The sequence below is a fragment of the Anolis carolinensis genome, unplaced genomic scaffold (genome assembly GCF_035594765.1).
Source record: "Anolis carolinensis isolate JA03-04 unplaced genomic scaffold, rAnoCar3.1.pri scaffold_9, whole genome shotgun sequence".
NCBI lineage: Eukaryota > Metazoa > Chordata > Lepidosauria > Squamata > Dactyloidae > Anolis > Anolis carolinensis.
The window spans coordinates 1,928,912-1,952,681 of NW_026943820.1; the positions used below are offsets into that span (position 1 = coordinate 1,928,912).

General features: G+C 42.9%; 1 protein-coding gene across 1 annotated transcript; it reads right to left on the reverse strand.

The window, feature by feature from the left end:
• Nucleotides 1-222: 222 nt before the first annotated feature.
• LOC100551628 (dual specificity protein phosphatase 22-A) lies at nt 223-22,477 on the reverse strand. The gene is made up of 8 exons (XM_003227118.4): nt 22,035-22,477; nt 18,851-18,974; nt 14,883-14,916; nt 12,144-12,226; nt 8,616-8,665; nt 6,058-6,132; nt 5,790-5,961; nt 223-1,260 (listed from the first exon to the last, which is right to left on the reverse strand). Exons 2-8 carry the CDS (start codon nt 18,869-18,871, stop codon nt 1,054-1,056), a joined length of 642 nt encoding a protein of 213 aa, XP_003227166.1. The 5' UTR covers nt 18,872-18,974; nt 22,035-22,477; the 3' UTR covers nt 223-1,053.
• Between the last annotated feature and the right edge of the window lie 1,293 nt (nt 22,478-23,770).

Consider the following 23,770-nt stretch of genomic DNA (forward strand, 5'->3'; position numbering starts at 1 on the left):
TTTAGCACCAAAATATCACAATATATTGAAAACGTTGACTACAAAAATGGCTTGGATAATCCAGAAGCTTGGATAAGCGAGACTTGGATAAGTGAGACTCTACTGTATTATTATTTTCCAACTAGAACCCTAAACGGATAAACTATCTCTATTCCACATGTTTATTAGTATTTGTAAGATGTACGACTGCATTTAACGTTGCTCAGAATAAAAAATAGATCCTGATGTTTAAAGAAATGCTTTTATTGCACTGGTTTTCCATTTTTTTTTCTCCATGATAGAACCCAACATTGTTTATTTGCAGTGTTCCTAGGGTGGCTTCAAAAACATTACCTTGAGACCACGTTTCTTGCAAACGTATGATATTTCCACAACAAAACACTGGGAAAAAATGTCTTTTCAAACCACATGTTTTCAAGTCTCTTCTACCAATGCCATGGGGACGTCACATACGGAACAATGGAGAGTTTTGCTTGATTTTGGTCTCCAAATACTACATTGCTCTATCATTTGGGCATGATTTGACAGATTCACAAGTCCAAACATTTCTTCTGAGGATAAAAGCTTTCCATGTCACCTGTGCATGCCTATCAACAAGCATGATCACGCTATCTTCTGTTTATTGACCTCTTAGAAACAGTAGAAACAGACCTCGGCACTGTTGCATTTCGAAGGTTTCGTTTGAGTGGATGTGGATGGCTTCGTTGATATTTTGGTGTCACGTTGCATTATTTTTAGAGTTTAGATGCACCCTAAGTTTGGATGCATCCAACTGCCATTCAGGACTTCTGTGCTCTTCTACTGCAACTTGGAGAAACCCAATTGTGTTGTACTTTAACCAGTAAGAAAACACAACTGGATTTGGCTCAAAACCACCTGGAACATCTGTAAGATGGACCTAATCTATTGGCTCTGTTGTAGCAACACAGGCAAAGCAACACAGAAAAGCACATTGCTCTCAGTTCTTTAAGGCAGCGTTCCCAAACCTGTGAAGGCTCTGGACTACACATCCCAGTAAGGAAGGCATCATAGTCCAAAATACTGGAGCCTTGGTTATCTGTTCATCCACCGACGGCTGCTGCTGGCATAAGGCGCATGAGGCGGAGGGCCGACGGGGTCCGGACGGTTGATCCAGTTGCCTTCGCTCAGTCCGCTTGGCTGCTCTCCGGCCTTCTCCTCTTGCAGGGTCAGCAAGTGCTGGACCTCCTCTTGGTCCTTCAGTGGGTTCTTCCCATATTCCTGCCGGATCCAATCTCGGTACTGCAAGGAACACGACAAAAGTCCCAAAGGAGTTTAGTCAAGAAGGCAGGGGAGAGACAGAGACCACGTTGGGTGCATCTATACCAGGCATGGGCCAACTTCAGCCTTCCCTCCAGGTGTTTTAGGAATGGTGGGAGTTGAAGTCCAAAACACCTGGAGGGAGGGCCGAAGTTGGCCCATGCCTGTTTTATAGACTTAAAGGTTTTTTCTACTTTTTTGTATGATACACAGTTTGATGTTATAATGCAATCTATCTATATAATAAAAGTCAGTGTTTGTATGTATGCAGGTATGTATGTATGTGGCGGAGTATGTGGCAGCTTTCTGATTGGCCGCCACTATCACAGGCCACTGTGACCACCAGGAATGATGGACCTGGCCCAAACTTGACACACTTAACCCCCATGATGCACTTTATGTCCTGGTGCCATTTGCGAGATGATGGACCATGGGTGATGGGATTTGTAGTACTTTCAATCGCTACGACTCCCACAGGCCACTGCGATGCCCACCAGTGACGGAACTGAACCAAACTTGGCACACAGAACCACCATGAACCCCTTTCCGTCCTGGGGCAGATTGGAGGAGGATGGACCAAGTAGCTTCACTCACTTCTTGCTCTGGAAGTTGTAGTTCACCTTTATACAGACAGCACTGAACCCAGCCAACATCGGATCTGGACCAAACTTGGCACACTGCCCCATCATGCCCAACTGAGCATACAGGCAGAGTTTCGGGGTGATTGTCCTTTGGCTCTGGGAGTTGTAGTTCACCCCTATACAGATAGCACTGAACCCAGCCAACTTCGGATCTGGACAAACTTGCTACATAAGTTTCTCAAAATACCCGGGCACCGGCGGGTCCCCAAGCTAGTCTAGATATAAAAATGTAACGTGTGTAATTCCCATGGAGTAAACAACAAAACCACTGGACCAAATCACACCAAATTCGGCCACAAAAGACATAGTATTCCAATCTATGTAAGAGAAAAATGCCCAACACAAGTTGCAAAAGCCCTGAGCGTGGGATTCCCCCAAAGGACAAGGCTCTCCAGCCAAACCAAAATGCTTGGGGGAACCACCAGCCATGTGGCCTCGCAGCAGGACATCCCATTTGGTGCAGGGTTAAATGTTAAACTATAAGCGGGCGCTACATTCCTGGAAATATGCAAGCTCTTTGGATATGGCAGGGTCTCCCTATCCATGGACTGAGAAATGCACAATGCAATGCACAAGGATGACGTAGTAGGTTCCATATTTGCAACGCTGCAGAGAGATATATATATATATGCGCAATGCTGGAGGAAGGACTAAGGATCTGGGAAAGGGTGAAGGATTCATGCCGACTTGGATTTCCACCAATTCGCAGTTCCTGATTCATGAAGATGAACCCACAAACTAGAGATATATTTACACTATTGATTTAATGAACAGAACAGAATAGCTTCATTTAACAGTTGTCCATGTCGGGTCTGTGTGCCAAGTTTTGTCCAGTTCTGTCGTTGTCAGCTGAGTTCAGTGCTCTCTGGATAAGGGTGAACTACAACTCCCATATTACCAGAGCAATCACCCCCAATCTCTGCCTGTATTCACAGTTATCCGTGTTGGGTCTGTGTGTCAAGTTTGGTCCAGATCTGTCGTTGGCTGGGTTCAGAACTCTTGGAATATAAAGGTGAACTATAACTCCCAGAATTGAAAGATAACCATCCCAGGATCCCATCTGTATTCACAGTTGTCCATGTCGGGTCTGTGTGCCAAGTTTGGTCCAGATCTGTCGTTGGCTGGGTTCAGTGCTCTCTGGATAAGGGAGAACTACAACTCCCAGAATTAAAAGACAACCATCCCCAGATCCCACCTGTATTCACAGTTGGCCATGTCGGGTCTCTGTGCCAAGTTTGGTCCAGATCTGTCATTGGCTGGGTTTGGTGCTCTCTGGATATAAGGGAGAACTACAACTCCCAGAATTAAAAGATAACCATCCCAGGACCCCATCTGTATTCACAGTTGTCCATGTCGGGTCTGTGTGCCAAGTTTAGTCCAGATCTGTCATTGGCTGGGTTTGGTGCTCCCTGAATATAAGGGTGAACTACAACTCCCAGCATTAAAAGACAACCACCTCCAGATCCCAGCTGTATTCCCAGTTGTCCATGTCGGATCTGTGTTCCAAGTTTGGTCCGTGTGCCTCTGTTTCTGACACGCAACTGAAAGCATGGCATCTCCGTCAACATGCTCGCTTGCCTCCTTTTCTCATCGAGAGCGGAGTGCTCACTCGTTTCGAACATATTGGTTTCGGTTGCCAATAATATGCAGATGTTTCGTTGCAAGCAAAACAACCTGAAATTTCCTCTGGAAGTCCCCCAAGAGTCGAGGGCATCAATGATGAGAGTTCACACAGGATCCCAGGTGGAGGTGGCGGAGGAGCCCACACACGTGTGACGCTTGCATCATGCCATCCTCACGTGACCTTTGCTTTGGCTCTCAGCAATGACGCTACTTTTTGCTACTAGTTTTTCTTTTGGTTACTAGTTTTGTTACTAGTTTTTTTTTCATTATTTGGATCATATGTTGTGTATTTATGTTTACCATTTGTATTATTTTAAATTGTTGTACTGTTCTGTTTTTATTGTGTATTGTTTTTATCATGTTGGAAACCGCCCTGAGTTCCCTGAGAAGATAGGGCGGTATATAAATAAAGTTTTATCATGTTATTGTTATTGTTGTTATATTCTGCAGTTAACCTATTGTCTCTCCCTCTCATCATCGCTCTCTCTTTATCTTCGTGATTCCTTGGCTTATTTGCAAACCGGATTTAAAAAGCGACACAAGATTTGCGCAAACCAGAAGTCATATTAAAAGTCCGACTCTGGGGGTTGGTGCTCATCTCATTTCTAAGCCGAAGAGCCAGTGTGGTCCTTAGACACTTCCTAGGTTGTGTGGCCGGCATGACTACATGGAGCACCGTTACCTTCCCACCTGAGTGGTATCTATTGATCTACTCACATTTGCGTGTTTTCAAACTGCTAGGTTGGCAGAAGCTGGGGCTAACAGCAGGAGCTCACCCCGCTCCCCAGATTTGAACTGCCGACCTTTCGTTCTGCCAAGTTCAGCTACTTGCAGTACCTAGTGATCTACTCACATTTGCATGATTTCAAACTGCTAGGTTGGCAGAAGCTGGGGCTAACAGCCAGAGCTCACCCCACTCCCCAGATTTGAACTGCCCACCTTTCGTTCTGCCAAGTTCGGCTACTTGCAGTACCTAGTGATCTACTCACATTTGCATGTCTTCAAACTGCTAGGTTGGCGGAAGCTGGGGCTAACAGCGGGCGCTCACCCCGCTCCCCGGATTTGAACTGCCCACCTTTCGTTCTGCCAAGTTCAGCTACTTGCAGTACCTAGTGATCTACTCACATTTGCATGTTTTCAAACTGCTAGGTTGGCAGAAGCTACGGCTAACAGCGGGCGCTGACCATGCTCCCTGGATTCAAACCGCTGACCTTTCGTTCTGCCAAGTTCAGCTACTTGCAGTACCTAGTGATCTACTCACATTTGCATGTTTTCAAACTGCTAGGTTGGCAGAAGCTGGGGCTAACAGCCAGAGCTCACCCCGCTCCCTAGATTCAAACCGCTGACCCTTTCGTTCTGCCAAGTTCAGCTACTTGCAGTACCTAGTGATCTACTCACATTTGCGTGTTTTCAAACTGCTAGGTTGGCAGAAGCTGGGGCTAACAGCCAGAGCTCACCCCCCTCCCTAGATTCAAACCGCTGACCCTTTCGTTCTGCCAAGTTCAGCTACTTGCAGTACCTAGTGATCTACTCACATTTGCATGTTTTCAAACTGCTAGGTTGGCAGAAGCTACGGCTAACAGTGGGCGCTGACCATGCTCCCTGGATTCAAACCGCTGACCTTTCGTTCTGCCAAGTTCAGCTACTTGCAGTACCTAGTGATCTACTCACATTTGCATGTTTTCAAACTGCTAGGTTGGCAGAAGCTACGGCTAACAGCGGGCGCTGACCATGCTCCCTGGATTCAAACCGCTGACCTTTCGTTCTGCCAAGTTCAGCTACTTGCAGTACCTAGTGATCTACTCACATTTGCATGTTTTCAAACTGCTAGGTTGGCAGAAGCTGGGGCTAACAGCCAGAGCTCACCCCGCTCCCTGGATTCAAACCACTGACCTTTCGTTCTGCCAAGTTCAGCTACATGCAGTACCTAGCGATCTACTCACATTTGCGTGTTTTCAAACTGCTAGGTTGGTAGAAGCTGGGGCTAACAGCCAGAGCTCACCCCGCTTCTCGAATTTAAACCGCCAACCTTTCGTTCTGCCAAGTTCAGCTACTTGCAGTACCTAGTGATCTACTCACATTTGCATGTTTTCAAACTGCTAGGTTGGCCGAAGCTGGGGCTAACAGCAGACGCTCACCCCACTCCCTGGATTCAAACCACCAAACTTTTGGACAGGAAGTTCAGCAGCTCAGTAGTTTATCCCGCTTCATGTGTGTGTGTATATATATATATATACATATATTTACCTCCTTGAGCAAAGTCGACTCGTACTCCTGCAGCTGCTCCTGGAAGCCGAAGTTGGGGCTGACGTAGGAGCGGACGGCTTTGGTGGCGGCCAGGCATTCTTCCCACCCGAAGTCGGTGACGGTCATGAGGTAGGCCACCAAAAGCGTGGTGCTGCGGGAGACCCCGGCCAAGCTGCAGCGGAAAAACCAAGGAAGCAACATCTCCAGAGATGCCCAATTGAAAAGGGATCTCCCGCCAGGAAGCTCTGCCCCGAATGAGGTTGCTCACCAGTGGATGAGGCACCCTCCGCCGTGCAGCCGGCATTCGTGGATGAACCGGATGCTCTCCTTGAAATGTTGGATCCTGGGGAAACAGAAGGAAAAAACTTCAGAATGGTTTGGGTTGCTGGAAGTCTTTCGGGCTGTATGGCCATGTTCCAGAAGCCCCGCATCTGTGGCAGGCATCCTCACAACCTCTGAGGATGCCTGCCACAGATGTGGGTGAAACTGCAAGAGAGAAAGCTCATGGAACATGGCCAGACAGCCCAAAATAATAATAATAATAATAATAATAATAATAATAATAATAATAATAATAATAATACAGCAACAATGAATCCTAGAGCTAGAAAAGACCGTAAGAACAACAACAGCAACTATGAATCCTAGGCCTAGAAGAGAACCTAATAGTAATAGTAATAAGAATAACAACAATAACAATAATAAAAAGCAACAGCAGCACTGAATCATAGAGCTAGGGTAGACCATAATAATAATAATAACAACAACAACAACAACAACAATAATTCAACCGCTATCAGGACCTCAAGATTGAACTTCAAAGACTCTGGCAGAAACCAGTGCAGGTGGTCCCGGTGGTGATGGGCACACTGGGTGCCGTGCCAAAAGATCTCAGCCGGCATTTGGAAACAACAGACATTGACAAAATCACGATCTGCCAACTGCAAAAGGCCACCCTACTGGGATCTGCGCGCATCATCCGAAAATACATCACACAGTCCGAGACACTTGAGAAGTGTTCGACTTGTGATTTTGTGATACGAAATCCAGCATATCATTGACTACAAAAATGGCTTGGATAATCCAGAACGTTGCATAAGCGAGTGTTGGATAAGTGAAACTCTACTGTATAAACATACAAACCAGCATAAAACATCAACATCAAAACATTAGAACATTAAGAGTCTGAACGTAATATACAAACTGTAAGATAAAATTCAGCAGACTCTAAGGATCACATTACAAAGTTCAATCAATAAGAATGGAGTGTGATAAAGTGCAGTAGTTGTGGCAACTAATAACTAACCGAAACCATTTATTCGAATGCACATCGAAATAACCATGTTCTAGATCAGGGGTCCCCAAACTAAGGCCCGGGGGCCGGATGTGGCCCTCCAAGGTCATTTACCTGGCCCCCGCCCTCAGTTTTATAATATAATATATTGTATATACATATAATATTGATAATAATATTATAATGTAATACAATATAACACTAATAATAATATCATATAATAATATTAATTATATATTCTATATTACATATAATATTACTAATAATATTACAGGATAGTGGTATAGTTCAATATAGTAATATCTAATGCTAATATTGTGCTATGCTAATAATATAATATATTGTATGTACATATAATTTGTAAGCCACTCTGAGTCCCCTTTGGGGTGAGAAGGGTGTGATACAAATGTAGTAAATAAATGCAGTAAATAAATAAATAATAAATAAATAAATTTTAGACTTAGGCTCGCCCAAAGTCTGAAATGACTTGAAGGCAAACAACAACAACAACAACAACAACAACAACCCTAACTAACTTGACTATCTTACTGGCCAGAAGCAGGAGCACACTTCCCATTGAAATCCTGATCAATGTATGTTGGTTAAAATTGTTTTTATTTTTAAATAATGTATTGTTCTTTCATTGTTCTTCTTCTTGTTGTTGTTGTTTTTGCACTACAAATAAGACATGTGCAGTGTGCATCAGAATTTGTATTTTTTTTTTAAATGATAATCCGGCCCCTCAACAGTCTGAAGGATTGTGGACCGGCCCTCGGCTTAAAAAGTTTGAGGATCCCTGTTCTAGATCAACAAGCCAAGAGTTCAGGGTTTTGGTTTGGTGCTTTGAGCATCACCGTCCTTTTGGGAAGCCAACCATTCCTTCCACACTTTGCTGCAAGGGCGACGCGTCCCAAAGCTCGCTGCCCAGATTTCAATCTCAAATTTGTTCAAATCAGTCCCCTTCTCCTTTTGCTTCTCGGAACGTCTTTTCTAAGCACACCACGATTGTGAAACACCACGTCTTCCATCGCTGTGCAAAAAATAGCCTTTTTTAGAGCCAAACTTCCTTCCTTTGGGCCATTGCTTGGAAGCATGTTATGATTGCACACATTTCTCTTTTTAAAAAAGAAAACTATCAACCTAATAATGCTGAAGATGGGCTTTGTTGACTTTCTCAGGTTTTACTTATCGGGCAATTTGTAAACAAGTCTTGGAATCATTTCTATATGATAGCGTCTATATTCCACCAATCATCATGGAAGAAGGGCTACGGAAAGAATACTAACCCATGAACTCTAAATGGCAGGAAACATACCTCGCAACCTCTGAGGATGCCTGCCATAGATGTGGGCAAAATGTCAGGACAGAATGCTTCTGGAGCACAATATGCACAATAACCCAGGGATTCTGGCCATGAAAGCCTTCAACTATACATTGACAGGAAACAATCAGGGCCAGCTAACATGTCATAAACAAAAACAAGGGAATTGTAGTGTCGACTAAGGTAGAAAATAATGGCAAGGAAGACTTACAGGTTTTGGTTTGAGGAGTCCGAGGCCGATATGCAAAGGTATGTCATGTCCTGAAATGGAAGCAAAAGAGTCAAGACTGAAATATTTACTCAGGACTGGAGAATGTTCCAGGTTTCGTTGATGTTTCCAAACTGAAACTAGGGTCCCTTCTACACTGCCGTATAAAATCCAGATTATCTGCTTTGAAGTGGATTATATGGCAGTGTAGACTCATAGGTAAAGGTAATGGTTTTCCCTTGACATTAAGTCTAGTCGTGTCTGACTCTGTGGTGGTGCTCATCTCTATTTCTAAGCCAAGGAGTCGGTGTTGTCCATAGACACCTCCTAGGTCATGTAAGTCCTTGCCAATGGGACTTGCCAATGGACAATGGGACTTGCAATACCTTCACTCACTTCCTGAGAGCACTGCGACTTCAACCAATGACGAAGCAAAACCGAACTTGGCACACAGAGCCCTCAGGACCCACTCTACAACCTGGTGTGAGTTGGCAGAGTTTGGACCATGGACGATGGGACTTGTAATACCTTCACTTGCTTCCTCAGAGCACTGTGGCTCCCATGACCCACTCTACACTCTGGTGTGGTTTGGAAGAGTTTGGACCATGGACGATGGGACTTGCAATACCTTCACTCGCTTCCTCAGAGCACTGTGGCTCCCATGACCCACTCTACATACTGGTGTGGTTTGGAAGAGTTTGGACCATGGACGATGGGACTTGCAATACCTTCACTCGCTTCCTGAGAGCACTGCGACTCCCACCAATGACAAAGCAAAACCAAACTTGGCACACAGAGCCTTCATGACCCACTCTACAACCTGGTGTGAGTTGGAAGAGTTTGGACCATGGACGATGGGACTTGCAATACCTTCACTTGCTTCCTCAGAGCACTGTGGCTCCCATGACCCACTCTACACTCTGGTGTGGTTTGGAAGAGTTTGGACCATAGACGATGGGACTTGCAATACCTTCACTCGCTGAGAGCACTGCAACTCCCACCAATGACCAATTCCACCACCAATGACTGATCGAGACCAAACTTGGCACACAGAGCCCTCATGACCCACTCTACACCCTGGTGTAGTTTGGAAGAGTTTGGACCATGGACGATGGGATTTGCAATAACTTCACTCGCTTCCTGAGAAGACTGCAACTCCCACCAATGACCAATTCCACCACCAATGACTGATCGAGACCAAACTTGGCACACAGAGCCCTCATGACCCACTCTACACCCTGGTGTGGTTTGGAAGAGTTTGGACCATGGACGATGGGACTTGCAATACCTTCACTCGCTTCCTAAGAGCACTGCAACTCCCACCAATGACCAATTAGTACCAAACTTGGCACACAGGGCCCTCATGACCCACTCTATATCCTGGTGTGATTTACAACAGTTTAGGCCATGTCTGATGGTCTATGTCTCCCAACATTGCCAGACAGATGGCGAATCCACACGCAGAGGTCTTACGACATCATGGGCCGAAGGAAGCTGGAGAAAGACAAGAGCAAAAAGAGGAACTGGAAAGGCATGGGCTTCATTGAGCAACATGCCAATGGCAGATTTAGCCAAAGAACTGCAGAGCCAAGCGCCGTTCCCATGCACCTCCTTCTGGCCAAGGGCCAAGAAAGGGGTCCCATTCCCAGGGTTAGGACAGGCACTTTGGGGAGCATAGTTTGCGCCTTATTCGAGTTCCAGACCCGGGACAACTTGGAGGCTTCCACTTTGGAGATTTTGCTGGTGCAACGTTTTTTGCAAATATATATATTTTGATGCATTTCAAAAAGCAAAATAATTCACATGAGGACAGTAAGGTTGAGATGACACTTGGAGACGTGAGACATTGGCTTCCACCCGGGAGATTTTGCTGGTGCAATATTTTTGCAAAAATATATATTTTGATGCAATTTTTTAAAAAAACAGGGTTGAGTGGGACTGGCCCCATAGAACAACATAGCCAATGATGACGATGCAATGGTTGGTTGCCACACTCAAGGCGGATGATTTTGTTATATTAGAGACAGCATGTGATCCACATGACTGTGTGGTTGCAGTGCTCTGAGAAAGTGAGTGAAGGTATTGCAAGTCCCATCGTCCATGGTCCAAACTCTACCAAACCACATCAGGATGCAGAGTGGGTCACAAGGGCTCTGTGTGCCAAGTTTGGTACTGATTCATCATTGGTTGGAGTCACAGTGCTCTCAGGAAGTGAACGAAGGTATTCCAAGTCCCATCGTCCATGGTCCAAACTCTTCCAAACCGCACCAGAATGTAGAGTGGGTCATGGGGGCTCTGTGTGCCAAGTTTGACACTGATTCATCATTGGCTCTGAGGAAGTGCTCTGAGGAAGTGAGTGAAGGTATTGCAAGTCCCATCGTCTATGGTCCAAACTCTACCAAACTGCACTAGGATGTAGAGTAGGTCATGGCAGCTCTGTGTGCCAAGTTTGGTACTGATTCATCATTGGTGGGAGTCGCAGTGCTCTGAGGAAGCGAGTGAAGGTATTGCAAGTCCCATCATCCATAGTCCATCCCCCTCCAAACCACACCAGGGTGTAGAGTGGGTCATGTGGGCTTTGTGTGCCAAGTTTGGTCTTGATCAATCATTGGTAATAGCCACAGTGGTCTTAGGAAGTGAGTGAAGGTATTGCAAGTCCCATCATCCATGGTCCAAACTCTTCCAACCCTCCCCAGGATGTAGAGTGGGTCATGGGGGCTCTGTGTGCCAAGTCTGGTCCTGATTCGTCATCGGGCCCTCTAGGTGTTTTGATTCCAGCTGTTAGGAATTGTGGGAGTTGTGGGAGTTGCAGTCCAAAACACCTGGAGGGCCCAAGTGTGCCCATGCCTGGTCCACACTCTAGGATTAATGCAGTTTGACGACACTTTAACCACCATGGCTCAATGTTAGGGATTCATGGGAGTTGTAGTTCTTGAAGGTTTGTAATCTTCTCTGCATTCTTTTGCAGAGAAGGGCGAATGTCTTATGCAAAACCACATCTCCCAGGGTTTCATAGCATCGAGCCAGGGCAATTTAAGTGGTATCAAACTGCATTAATTGTACGGTCTGGATGCACACAAACATCGCCTACAAAAAAAAAAAATCCAAATAGAGAAACTGAAATATCACTGCCATTAGAAGGCAATGCAGTTCTACATTGCATGGCATTTGCTATGTGTTTGTGTCCTTAAATTGCCTGTTGACTTATGGCAACCCTGTGAATTTCGCAGGATTTCTTCAATCAAGGAAGACTCCAAAGTGGACATGAAATTTATTTGTGCCTTCAAGTTGCCTATCGACTTAGGGTGACCTCCTGAATTCCATAGGGTTTTCTTAGCCACGCAATGAATGAGTTGTGAGGCTGTGCTGCCCTCTAACGGCAATACACCTTGAGCATCTCTTGTCCGGAATTCTAAAATTTGAAATAATCCATCACCATCCGCATAGATGGCTGAGATAGTGAAGCCTTTGCTTTCCGAGGTATATATGTATGTATGTATAGGTATTGCAAAACCCTCCACTTGCACTTACTTCCAACACAGGTTTGGCGTTGTTATGCACCGACAAGATGTGTGTGATGCCGTTCTTCGCCAGGTTTTCTCTGTCCTCAGAATCTGGAAGGAGACAAAAGGTTCCCAAAGACCCAGATTGAGCAAACAGTTGAAAATCTTCAGATGGAAAACCAGACTGTGAACTAGAACATTTATCCCTGCCCTTCTACACTGTGGAATTAGTGCAGTTTGATACTAGTTGAACTGCCACACCTAATGCTACGTATAGAGTCCCGGGAGCTGTATTTTTCCCAGGTCTTTCGCCTCCTCTGCCAAGTGGCACCTCACTAACACTGCAAACCCCAACTTGAGTTTGGGAGTTGTAGTTCACCTACATCCAGATAGCACTGTGGACTCAAACGATGATGGTTCTGGACCAAACTCGGCACCAATACCCAACATGCCCAAATGGGAACACTGGTAGAGTTTGCGGGAAATAGACCTTGACATTTGGGAGTTGTAGTTGCTGGGATTTATAGTCCAGCTACAATCATAGAGCATTCTGAACTCCACCAACGATGGGATTCAGCCAAATCGGGCACACAGAACTCCCAGCAGAAAATACTGGAAAGGTTTGGTGAGCATTGACCTTGAGTTTGGGAGTTGTAGTTCACCAACATCCAGAGAGCACGATTGACTCAAAACAATGATGGATCTGGACCAAACTTGGCACCAATATTCAGTATGCCACTGGTAGAGTTTGGGGAAAATAGACCGTGACATTTGGGAGTTGTAGTTGCTGGGATTTATAGTTCATCAACGATCAAAGAGTCCCTGAACCCCACCAATGATAGAATTGGGCCAAACTTACCACACAGAACCCCTATGACCAACAGAAAATATTGGAAGGAATTTGGGTTCCTAAGACCGTAAGAAATATGATATTTGGTGACTGCTCTGAGACCCCCCTCGTGACCCCCCCCCCAGGGGTCCCGACCCCCAGGTTGAGAAACGTTGTTCTAGGACAGTAATGGCCAACCTATGACATGCGTGTCAGCATTGACATGTCTAGCCGTTTTTGCTGACACGCTGCCGCATGCAGATTGATTGGATGACTATGTCTTTTGTGGCCAAATTCGGTGTGATTTGGTCCAGTGGTTTTGTTGTTTACTCCATGGGAATTATGCACATCACATTTATATATAATCACTAGCTGTGCCCGGCCACGCGTTGCTGTGGTGAAGTCTGGTGGTATGGGAAATAAAGTATTGAGGAATTGGTGGTAGTTAAGGTAAAGGGTAAAGGTTTTCCCCTGACATTAAGTCCATTATAAATGGGTTACATAGCTGTGTGGAAGGGCCTTGAGTCTACACTGCCATATAATCCAGTTAAAATCAGATAATCTGTATTTTATTGGCAGTGTGGAAGAGGCCTAACTCTGCCTGTCCCCTGGGCTGAGTGGGTTGCTAGGAGACCAAGTGGGCAGAGCTTAGCCTTATAACTGGCAGCAATTGGATAAAAACAATTATTTCTCTCCCTCTAATTAGGACTTTATTTTTCTTTTCTTTTTGTTGTATGAATGTAGAGGCATGGATGAGGGGATGTGCTGCCAAGTTTAGTTTTTCTGGGATGTGTAGTTTTGTTGTTTTGTTCTAGGCCGAAATTTCATTACCCTTTTATATATATAGATTATATCATTCTATTATTATTGTAGTATATTATCATATGATTACTATTATATTATTAATATATTATTCATTATTCATGACTACATTGAAACTACAATAGGGAGACATCAGCATGGAAATTGCAAGAGGTACCATAGATTGTTGGACATGGAAATAATGGTAGTAAATAGTTTTTGATTTATTGAATAGAGTTATATATTACAATGATATATTTTTGTTATTTAAACTATATATATTGGGAAATTATTGTTTTTTTTTCTCAAAGTGACACAACGCCCAAGTCATGCTAGGTTTTTTGGTGAATTTTGACACACCAAATGCAAAAGGTTGCCCATCATTGGTCTAGGCCAGGGGTCCCCAAACTAAGGCCCGGGGGCCGGATGCGGCCCTCCAAGGTCATTTACCTGGCCCCCGCCCTCATTTATAATATAATATTTTTATATCCGTTTTAATAATATAATATATTGTATATACATATGATATTGATAATAATATTATCATTTTATACAATATAATACTAATAATAATACCATATAATATTAATTATATGTTATATATTACATATAATATTACAGTATAGTGGTATAGTTCAATGTAGTAATATATAATGCTAATATTGTGCTATGCTAATAATATAATATACTGTATGTACATACAGCTGCTCTGAATTCCCTCCGGGGTGAGAAGGGTGGGATATAAATGTAGTAAATAAATGTAGTAAATGAATAAATAAATAATTTTGGACTTAAGCTTGCCCAAAGTCTGAAATGACTTAAAGACACACAACAACAACAATCCTAATTAACCTGACTATCTCATTGGCCAGAAGCAGGCCCACACTTCCTATTGAAATCCTGATAGGTTTATGTTGGTTAAAATTATTTTCATTTTTAAATATTGTATTGTTCTTTCATTGTTATTGTTGTTTTTTGCACTACAAATAACATATGTGCAGTGTGCATAGGAATTTGTTCGTTTTTCCCCCCAAACGATAATTCGGCCCCTCAACAGTCTGAAGGATTGTGGACCGGCCCTCGGCTTTAAAAGTTTGAGGACCCCTGGTCTAGGCGAAGGCAGTGGAAAATACTCACCTCTGATGTTTCCAAGGTACAGACCCGCAACAACCTAAGAAATTGATGAAAAATAATAATTAGGTTCGTGGATAGATCTGGTTCTTCTTGCAACACAATAAGAAATCCAAAAATAAGACCTTTCTTTCTGCTAGGACTTTCCAAACAGATACGGAGTGACTTTATAGAAGCATAGGCCCCTGAGGTCGAGATAGATGCCAAGGCTCAGTGTTTAGTGTTTCTATAGCAGCCGAATCTAACAAACAGCCGCTGGACTTGGCTGCAAAGCGGCACCCGTGACATGATGCACGAGGGGGCTATTTTTAATCCCTGGCCAAAATTTTGCACGGAACGGACATGAATGAAGGCTCTGAAACAAAACAGGTTCCCGTCCTTTCCTTTGCCCCTCAAGTATTGCAAGCATGGTGTTGTCAAAGGCTTTCATGGCTGGAATCACTGTATGGCCATGTTCCAGAAGCATTCTCTCCTGACGTTTCGCCTGCATCTATGGCAGGCATCCTCAGAGGTTGTGAGATTTCTTGGAAACTAGGCAAATGGGGTTGATCTATCTGTGGAATGATATCCTGGCTGGAAAAAAGAAAGAACTCTTTGTCTGTTTGCAGCAAGTGTGAATGTTGCCATTGGCCAGCTTGATTAGCATTGAACAGCCTCGCAGCTTCAAGGTCTGGCCACTTATTTCCCAGGGGGATTGTTTATTGGGGAGATACAAAAATAAAGCTTAATGCAGGGAGGCTAATTTAACTAATTTACGACACCATAAAAAAAAAAACTCCCAGCAGTGTGCAGAAAGAATGAGGAAGTACTCCATCAAGGACTCAGTGTCACAAGTGGACGGTGAAGCGGCAGCTCCCCCTGTGGCCGAAATCGAGCATAGCCTCATGAAGCCGGAAGCTGGAAAATGTTAAATTGCTTCTGTGTCTGTCTATATATGTCGTACAGTAGAGTCTCAATTATCCAACACTCGTTTAATCAACGTTCTGGATTATCCAACGCATTTTGTAGTCAATGTTTTCAATAAATCGTGATATTTTGGTGCTAAATTAGTAAAGACTGTGATGACTCATGGGCCATGTAGTCCCGTTCCTAGTTCTATTGAGGCAGATGAAGAGGAAAACTTGGGTTTCCCACCACTTCAGTCAGAAGTGGAACCCTTGCACCTGCAAGATGTTTGCCCACCAGAAGTCAGCCAAACAAGCCTTGAGCAGAAATCTCCCCCATTTTCTCGCCGGGATTATTATAATCAAGATAGGGGCGCTCGAGAGGCGACTCGCCGGAGCGCCAGGATAGCTGCCAGACAATTAGCTGATTAAGTCTGTTTCCCTTGGGAAACTTTAAGGAGTCATGGATCTGGACACAGTTTAGGTTTCGTTTCTTGTTCCCCAGAGAAAGTGTTCCTTGGCGGGAAAACAAGATCCTATATAGGTGTTTGCCCGCAAAGGAATCCTTGCGGAGTCAATTCGTCGGCTTGAGGAGTGAGATCGTGTGTAGACTTCGTACTCCAGTTCCCAGTTCCCGGATCAAGTTTCCAGCCCAGCCTTGTACCATGGACTTCTATGGACTCAGTTCTTGATTCATGTTTGCCTTGCTTCAAGTGTGATCTTGCCAAGTTTCAAGTCTTGCCTTGCCTTGCGTTTTAAACCACGGACCTTGCTTCTCAGATTCAAGCCTTGTTTTCCAGTTTCCTTTGGATTTACCTTAAGCCTCAAAGACTATGGACAGTTCCCCACACTATTGCTTGCCAAATAGTGTGTGTTTCGATGGAGTGGATTATAACTTTGGACTTTAATATCACATATTGGACATTGTTTTCCTGGACTATATTTGACCTTTCCTGAAAGGTCTACTCCTGAACTATATTCTACACTTGTTTTTACTGACTTTATATATTCCTTTAATAAAGATATTAGATAGATTCTGGCCTCTGCGCATGGCTATTGGTGCTCTGCAGCCTGGGTCCTGACAAAGACAGTAATTACAACATAGCATTACTGAGTATTGAACTATTTGTTATGTCAAATTTGTTGTATAACATGATGTTTTGGTGCCTTATTTGTAAAATCATAACCTAATTTGATGTTTAATAGGCTTTTCCTTAATCCATCCTTATTATCCAACATATTCGCTTATCCAACGTTCTGCCGGCCCGTTTATGTTGGATAAGTGAGACTCTACTGTATGTCTAATGACTTTTTGCTGTGTATATGTGCATTGTGATCTGCTCTGAGTCCCCTTCAGAATGAAAAGAGTGGAATATAAATCTTGTAAATAATAATAATAATAATAATAATAATAATAATAATAATAATAATAATAATAATATAGTCCTAGACACCTGGGAAGTGTTCGACTTGTGATTCTGTGATACAAAATCCAGCATATCTATCTTGTTTGCTGTGTCATAATAAAATAATAATAATAATCAGAAACTCCTCAAAGCACAGCAGACAAAAAACCAGTACAAGAAAGCCACACTACAAACTAGAGCTGACAGCTGGCACAACAAAACATTGCATGGAAAGTTCCTTGACAAAATTGAAGGAAAAGCTGATAAGGAGAAGATCTGGCTCTGGCTCACGAATGGGACCCTGAAGAAGGAGACAGAAGGCCTGATCCTTGCAGCCCAGGAGCAAGACATCAGGACAAAGGCCATTAATAATAATAATAATAATAATAATAGAAGACCTGGCTGTGGCTCACGAATGGGACCCTGAAGAAGGAGACAGAAGGCCTGATCCTTGCAGCCCAGGAGCAAGACATCAGGACAAAGGCCATTAATAATAATAATAATAATAATAATAGAAGACCTGGCTATGGCTCACGAATGGGACCCTGAAGAAGGAGACAGACGGCCTGATCCTTGCAGCCCAGGAGCAAGACATCAGGACAAATGCAATTAAGGCCAAGATTGAAAAATCAGCTGATGACCCAAAATGCAGACTCTGCAAGGAAGCTGACGAAACCATGGATCATCTCCTCAGCTGCTGTAAGAAAATTGCACAGACAGACTACAAACAGAGGCACAACTGTGTGGCCCAAATGATCCATTGGAACTTATGCCTCAAGTACCACCTCCCAGCAGCAAAGAACTGGTGGGATCACAAACCAGCAAAGGTCGTGGAAAATGAGCACGCAAAGATACTGTGGGACTTCCGAATCCAGACTGACAAAGTTCTGGAACACAACACACCAGATATCACAGTTGTGGAAAAGAACAAGGTTTGGATAATTGATGTCGCCATCCCAGGTGACAGTCGCATTGATGAAAAACAACAGGAAAAACTCAGCCGCTATCAGGACCTCAAGATTGAACTTCAAAGACTCTGGCAGAAACCAGTGCAGGTGGTCCCGGTGGTGATGGGCACATTGGGTGCCGTGCCAAAAGATCTCAGCCGGCATTTGGAAACAATAGACATTGACAAAATCACCATCTGCCAACTGCAAAAGGCCACCCTACTGGGATCTGCACGCATCATCCGAAAATACATCACACAGTCCTAGACACTTGGGAAGTGTTCGACTTGTGGTTTTGCGAAACGAAATCCAGCATATCTATCTTGTTTGCTGTGCCATATAACGTCGTTGTGTTGATAATAATAATAATAATAATAATAATAATAATAATAATAATAATATAGTCCTAGACACCTGGGAAGTGTTCGACTTGTGATTCTGTGATACAAAATCCAGCATATCTATCTTGTTTGCTGTGTCATAATAAAATAATAATAATAATAATAATAATAATAATAATAATAATAATAATAATAATAGTTTATGGGAGAGGTGGAATTTGAGCTCATAGCTTCTACTCTCATTCTACACCTGTCTCCTAACATTTGCTCCTCTTTGCCACCTGTTTAACGATTCCTGCCTTCTTCACACAAAATTGCAAAACTGTGAGTCCCACATAAAGGAATGTTACAAAATATCCCTTTCTTCCTTTTTGTTAAGTTTTAGAATAATGTTACCTTACTCATCCCGGTCCCCATGGCAGTTGGTAATAGTTATCAGCAGTCACCATTCAGACACACTTGGAGATGTGCAAAACCGCAGCCGTTCGCACTGGTTTTTCCCTCCTTATTCACAAAGGAACTGCAAAATAATAGAGGAAGGAAGGAAGGAAGGAAGGAAGGAAGGAAGGAAGGAAGGAAGGAAGGAAGGAAGGAAGGAAGGAAGGAAGGAAGGAAGGAAGGAAGGAAGGAAACAAGAGAGTCTTGTGGCTGAAACTCCATGTGACACTTTCCAAGATACAATTACCGGGTTTTTAATGTACCATCTATCATCAACATTGCTCCTCAGTTCTAATTTATTATAATATATATATATATATATATATATATATATATATATATATATATATACACACACACACACACACACACACACACACACACACTTTAATATATAATAATTATAACATATTGTATATACATATAAAATTCATAATATTATATTGTAATATGATATACTAATAATACAATATAATAATATTAATTATATATTATATTTCACATATAATATTACCATACATTCATATAGTACAATATAGTAATTTATTGCCAGTATTGTACTATGCTAATAATATAATATTGTATATTATATTATATTATGTGTAGAGCGGCACATAAATGTAGCAAACAAATAAATAATAAATAATAAATATTATTCTTGTTCCAGTCCTATTTTAGAAGTATATTGCACTAATTTGAGCTGCTGAACTTGCAGACTGAAAGGTCACAGGTTCGAATCCGGGGAACGGAGTGAGCTCCCGCTGTTAGCCCCAGCTTCTGCCAACCTAGCAATTCCAAAACATGCAAATTTGAGTAGATCAATAGGTACCGTTTCGGCAGGAAGGTAATGCAGGCTCTATTATTTATATTTATTTATTTTATTATTTATTACAATATTTATATCCCGCCCTTCTCACCTAATAGGGGACTCAGGGCGGCTTACAATAAAACACATAAAATTGTACAATACGTTGTGAATCAATTAAAAAGTTATTAAATTACATCAGACATTCATAAAAACACTTTATAAAATACAGATGGGCATGTTCCGAGTCTAAAAGACTGGGTCTGTCAATTGAGTTCCAGCGTACATAATAATAATTAGCGCTGCTAATTGTTGCTGATAAGTGCTGCTATTGTTGTTGTTGTTGCTGTTGTAAAGTAAAAGTAGACATGAAGTCTAGTCGTGTCGAACTCTGGGGTTGGTGCTCATCTCCATTTCCAAGATGAAGAGACAGCTTTGTCCGTAGACACCTCCAAGGTCATGTGGCCACTGGCATGACTGCGTGGTACCTATTGATCTACTCACATTTGCATGTTTTTGAACTGTTAGGTTGGCAGAAGCTGGGGCTAACAGCAGGAGCTCACCCCGCTCCCGGGATTCAAACTGCCAACCTTTCGGTCCGCATGTTCTGCAGCTCAGCTATAAGCCTGTCTGTGCCACCGGGGGCTCATGTTAATATATATTTTATAATAATATTATATATTATATTATTATATCTATATATATAAAAGAGTGGTGGCATCACGGCAGTGGACAAAACAACAAAAGTAAACACCCCACAACCTTGAAAATTGACAGCACAACCCCTCATCCATGCCTCTAGGTTGATACAACAAAAAGAAAAGAAAAATAAAGTCCTAATTAGAGGGAGAGGAATAATTGCTTTTATCCAATTGCTGCCAGTTAGAAGGCTAAGCTCCTCCAACTTGGTCTCCTAGCAACCCAATAAAAATAATAAAAAACACTAAAAAACAATTAAAAACAGTAAAAAATTAATACAATAAAATACTATAATAACAGAAAATAACTAAAAATAATACAAGAAAATAACAAAATGTAATAAATAAAAAGATAACTTACAATAAAATTAATTTAAAAATACAAATAACGTCAAATAAAAATTACACAACAATTTTTAACCAATACCACCACCACTTTGCCACAGCAACGCGTGGCCGGGCACAGCTAGTATAATATATAATAATAACATATTCTTATTATTATCTAGATCAGGGGTCCCCAAACTTTTTAAACAGGGGGCCAGTTCACGATCCTTCGGACCGTAGGAGGGCCAGACTATAGTTGGCCACCAAGCAATAATTAATAATAGTATTAATAATAACAACAACAATAATAATAAAAAGAGGGTTGGAAGAGACCCTTTGGGTCATTGAGTCCAACCCCCTTCTGCCTTTGTGCACCGAAAGCACAAGCAAAGCACCCCTGACAGATGGCCACCCAGCCTCAATGTCAATAATAATAATAATAATAATAATAATAATAATAATAATAATAATAATAGGGTTGGAAGAGACCCCCTTGGGCCATTGAGTCCAACCCTCTTCTGCCTTTGTGCACTGAAAGCACAAGCAAAACACCCCTGACAGATGGCCACCCAGCCTCAATGTCAATAATAATAATAATAATAATAATAATAATAATAATAATAATAGGGTTGGAAGAGACCCCTTGTGCCATTTAGTCCAACCTCCTTCTGCCTTTGTGCACCAAAAGCACAAGCAAAGCACCCCTGACAGATGGTCACCCAGCCTCAATGTTAATAATAATAATAATAATAATAATAATAATAATAATAATAATAATAATAGGGTTGGAAGAGACCCCTTGGGCCATTGAGTCCAACCCTCTTCTGCCTTTGTGCACTGAAAGCACAAGCAAAACACCCCTGACAGATGGCCACCCAGCCTCAATGTTAATAATAATAATTAATAATAATAATAATAATAATAATAATAATAATAATAAAGAGGGTTGGAAGAGACCCCTTGGGCCATTGAATCCAATCCGCTTCTGCCTCTGTGCACCAAAAGCACAAGCAAAGCATCCCTGACAGATGGCCACCCAGCCTCAATATTAATAATAATAATAATAATAATAATAATAATAATAATAATAATAATAATAATAATAGTGGTTGTAAGAGAAGAAGAGACCCCCTTGGGTCATTTAGCCCAACCCCCTTCTGCCCTTGTGCTGTGGGGGCCGGATAAATGGCTTCGATGGGCCGCATCCGGCCCCCGGGCCTTAGTTTGGGGACCCCTGATCTAGATAGAGCTACCATTTAGCTAAATCAGTGGCATGGACAGTGATCTAGAGTCAAAATCGCAGCCAACTTACCAGTTCTGCTGAATCTTCGGAGCCTAAAAGGCAAAGCAAGCAACCATTGATGTGTCAGGTCACGGCAGGACGTAAAGAGAAGTGGACGGGGAGACTGGGGGGATCCCTTCCAGATCTGTGCAGTGACATGGGATCACGGGTTCCCGGTTCCTATGTACGGCAATCCATCCCTTCCTTCCCCCTCCCTCCCTCCCAACCTGGCTTTTTCCACCCATCTCAGCTCTATGAGTCACGGTGCTGCAGCTGTTATTGCCAAGCGAAGTGTCCAAATGCATTGATGCAATGCAGGGATGAGACTTTTAAGAGCCAAAGCCGGGAACGGTTGCATCTCTCCAGTTTGCATCTCCAGTGCTGGTTTCTACAGACAGAAAGCAAGCTTAGGGTCTCTGTTTTGGAACAATATGGGCTTTTTTTTCCCCATTCCACCTTCCTCTTTTGCTCTTTGATCCAGAAAGCACACTGGCACATGAGCAGTCCATGCGACGCGAGAGATATTTTTAGGCACATTGCTCCAGGCGTAGTGCTAGCACTGAGAGTTTAATTTCTATGTTGTCGAAGGCTTTCACGGCCGGAATCACTGGGTTGCTGTGTGTTTTCCAGGCTGTCTGGCCATGTTCCAGAAGCACTCTCTCCTGACGTTTTGCCTGCATTTATAGCAAGCATCCCCAGAGGCTGTGAGGTCTTTCCTAGTGATGAGGAACTGAAAAATATGGATTTTTAGACATATATTGTATGCACATTAGAAGCAGTGAAATATAGAAAAATCAGACTCTCTCTGTGTTAAATTTTAGGGATGCACAAGCTGACAGGACAAGCTGGGAGAAGCGGGGCCAGTTTTCTATACATTCCAGTGTGAATTGGTTCCTAGTACAGCTTGACAGGTCAAGAGTGGCCTCTTGATGGATCTCTCTTTTGGTGTCTGTGACTTGCTACATGCTTTTAAGAGTACTTAGATAGGAAAATGCTGATTGTGCATATTTATGTCCATGTATGTAAGCATGTGAAGTGACGTACTAATGACGAGATGTATGTCGAAGCATGCTCTTTGTCTGAAAATGTATAAAAGGCAATGTCAACGCCTTGATCGTCTCTCTGGTTTGCTTTTTGGAAGAGATTCCACTTCCAGGGACTCAGCTGAATGTAATAAACCGGACTTTTTGGCCTCTCAGAAGGATCTCTCTTGCGTTATCTCTCCCTTCATCTACAACACTAGCACAAATCCTGTGCCCGGATAGCAATTCACCCAAAATGCAAAGGTGGCACAGCGAGTTAAACCTTTGAGTTGCTGAACTTGCTGAACAGAAAGGCCGGCGGTTAGAAACCAGGGAGTGGGGGGTGAGCTCCTGCTGTTAGCCCCAGCAGTTCGAAAACATGCAAATGCAAGTAGATCAATAGGTACTGCTTCGGCGGGAAGGTAATGCAGTCGTGCCGGCCACATGACCTTGGAGGTGTGAATGTTGCAATTGGCCTCCTTGATTAGCAGACGACAGGGGAAATCCAGACAAGAAACAATCAGGGCCAGTTAACACCTCCCAACAAAGGATTCCCTCAAGCAGGAAACAGCTTTGAAGAAGCTATTCAATGCTAATCAAGCTAGCCAATTGCAACATTCTCACTTTCCTCAGGCAGGCAAGAGTTATTTCTTTCTCCCGAGAGAGAGAGAGACAGAGAGAGAGAGAGAGAGAGAGATAGAAATAGAGATAGATATATAGATAGAAATAGATTTATTTATATTT

What these genes read in the sequence shown, in the direction of transcription:
- LOC100551628 (XM_003227118.4), bottom strand. Translation starts at nt 18,871, where the DNA reads ATGGGGACCGGGATGAGTAAG. An exon ending in GTACCTTGGAAACATCAGAG is followed by an intron (nt 12,227 to 14,882) that starts GTGAGTATTTTC and finishes GTCTCCTTCCAG; the next exon opens with ATTCTGAGGACAGAGAAAAC. An exon ending in AGTCGACTTTGCTCAAGGAG is followed by an intron (nt 1,261 to 5,789) that starts GTAAATATATGT and finishes TGTTCCTTGCAG; the next exon opens with TACCGAGATTGGATCCGGCA.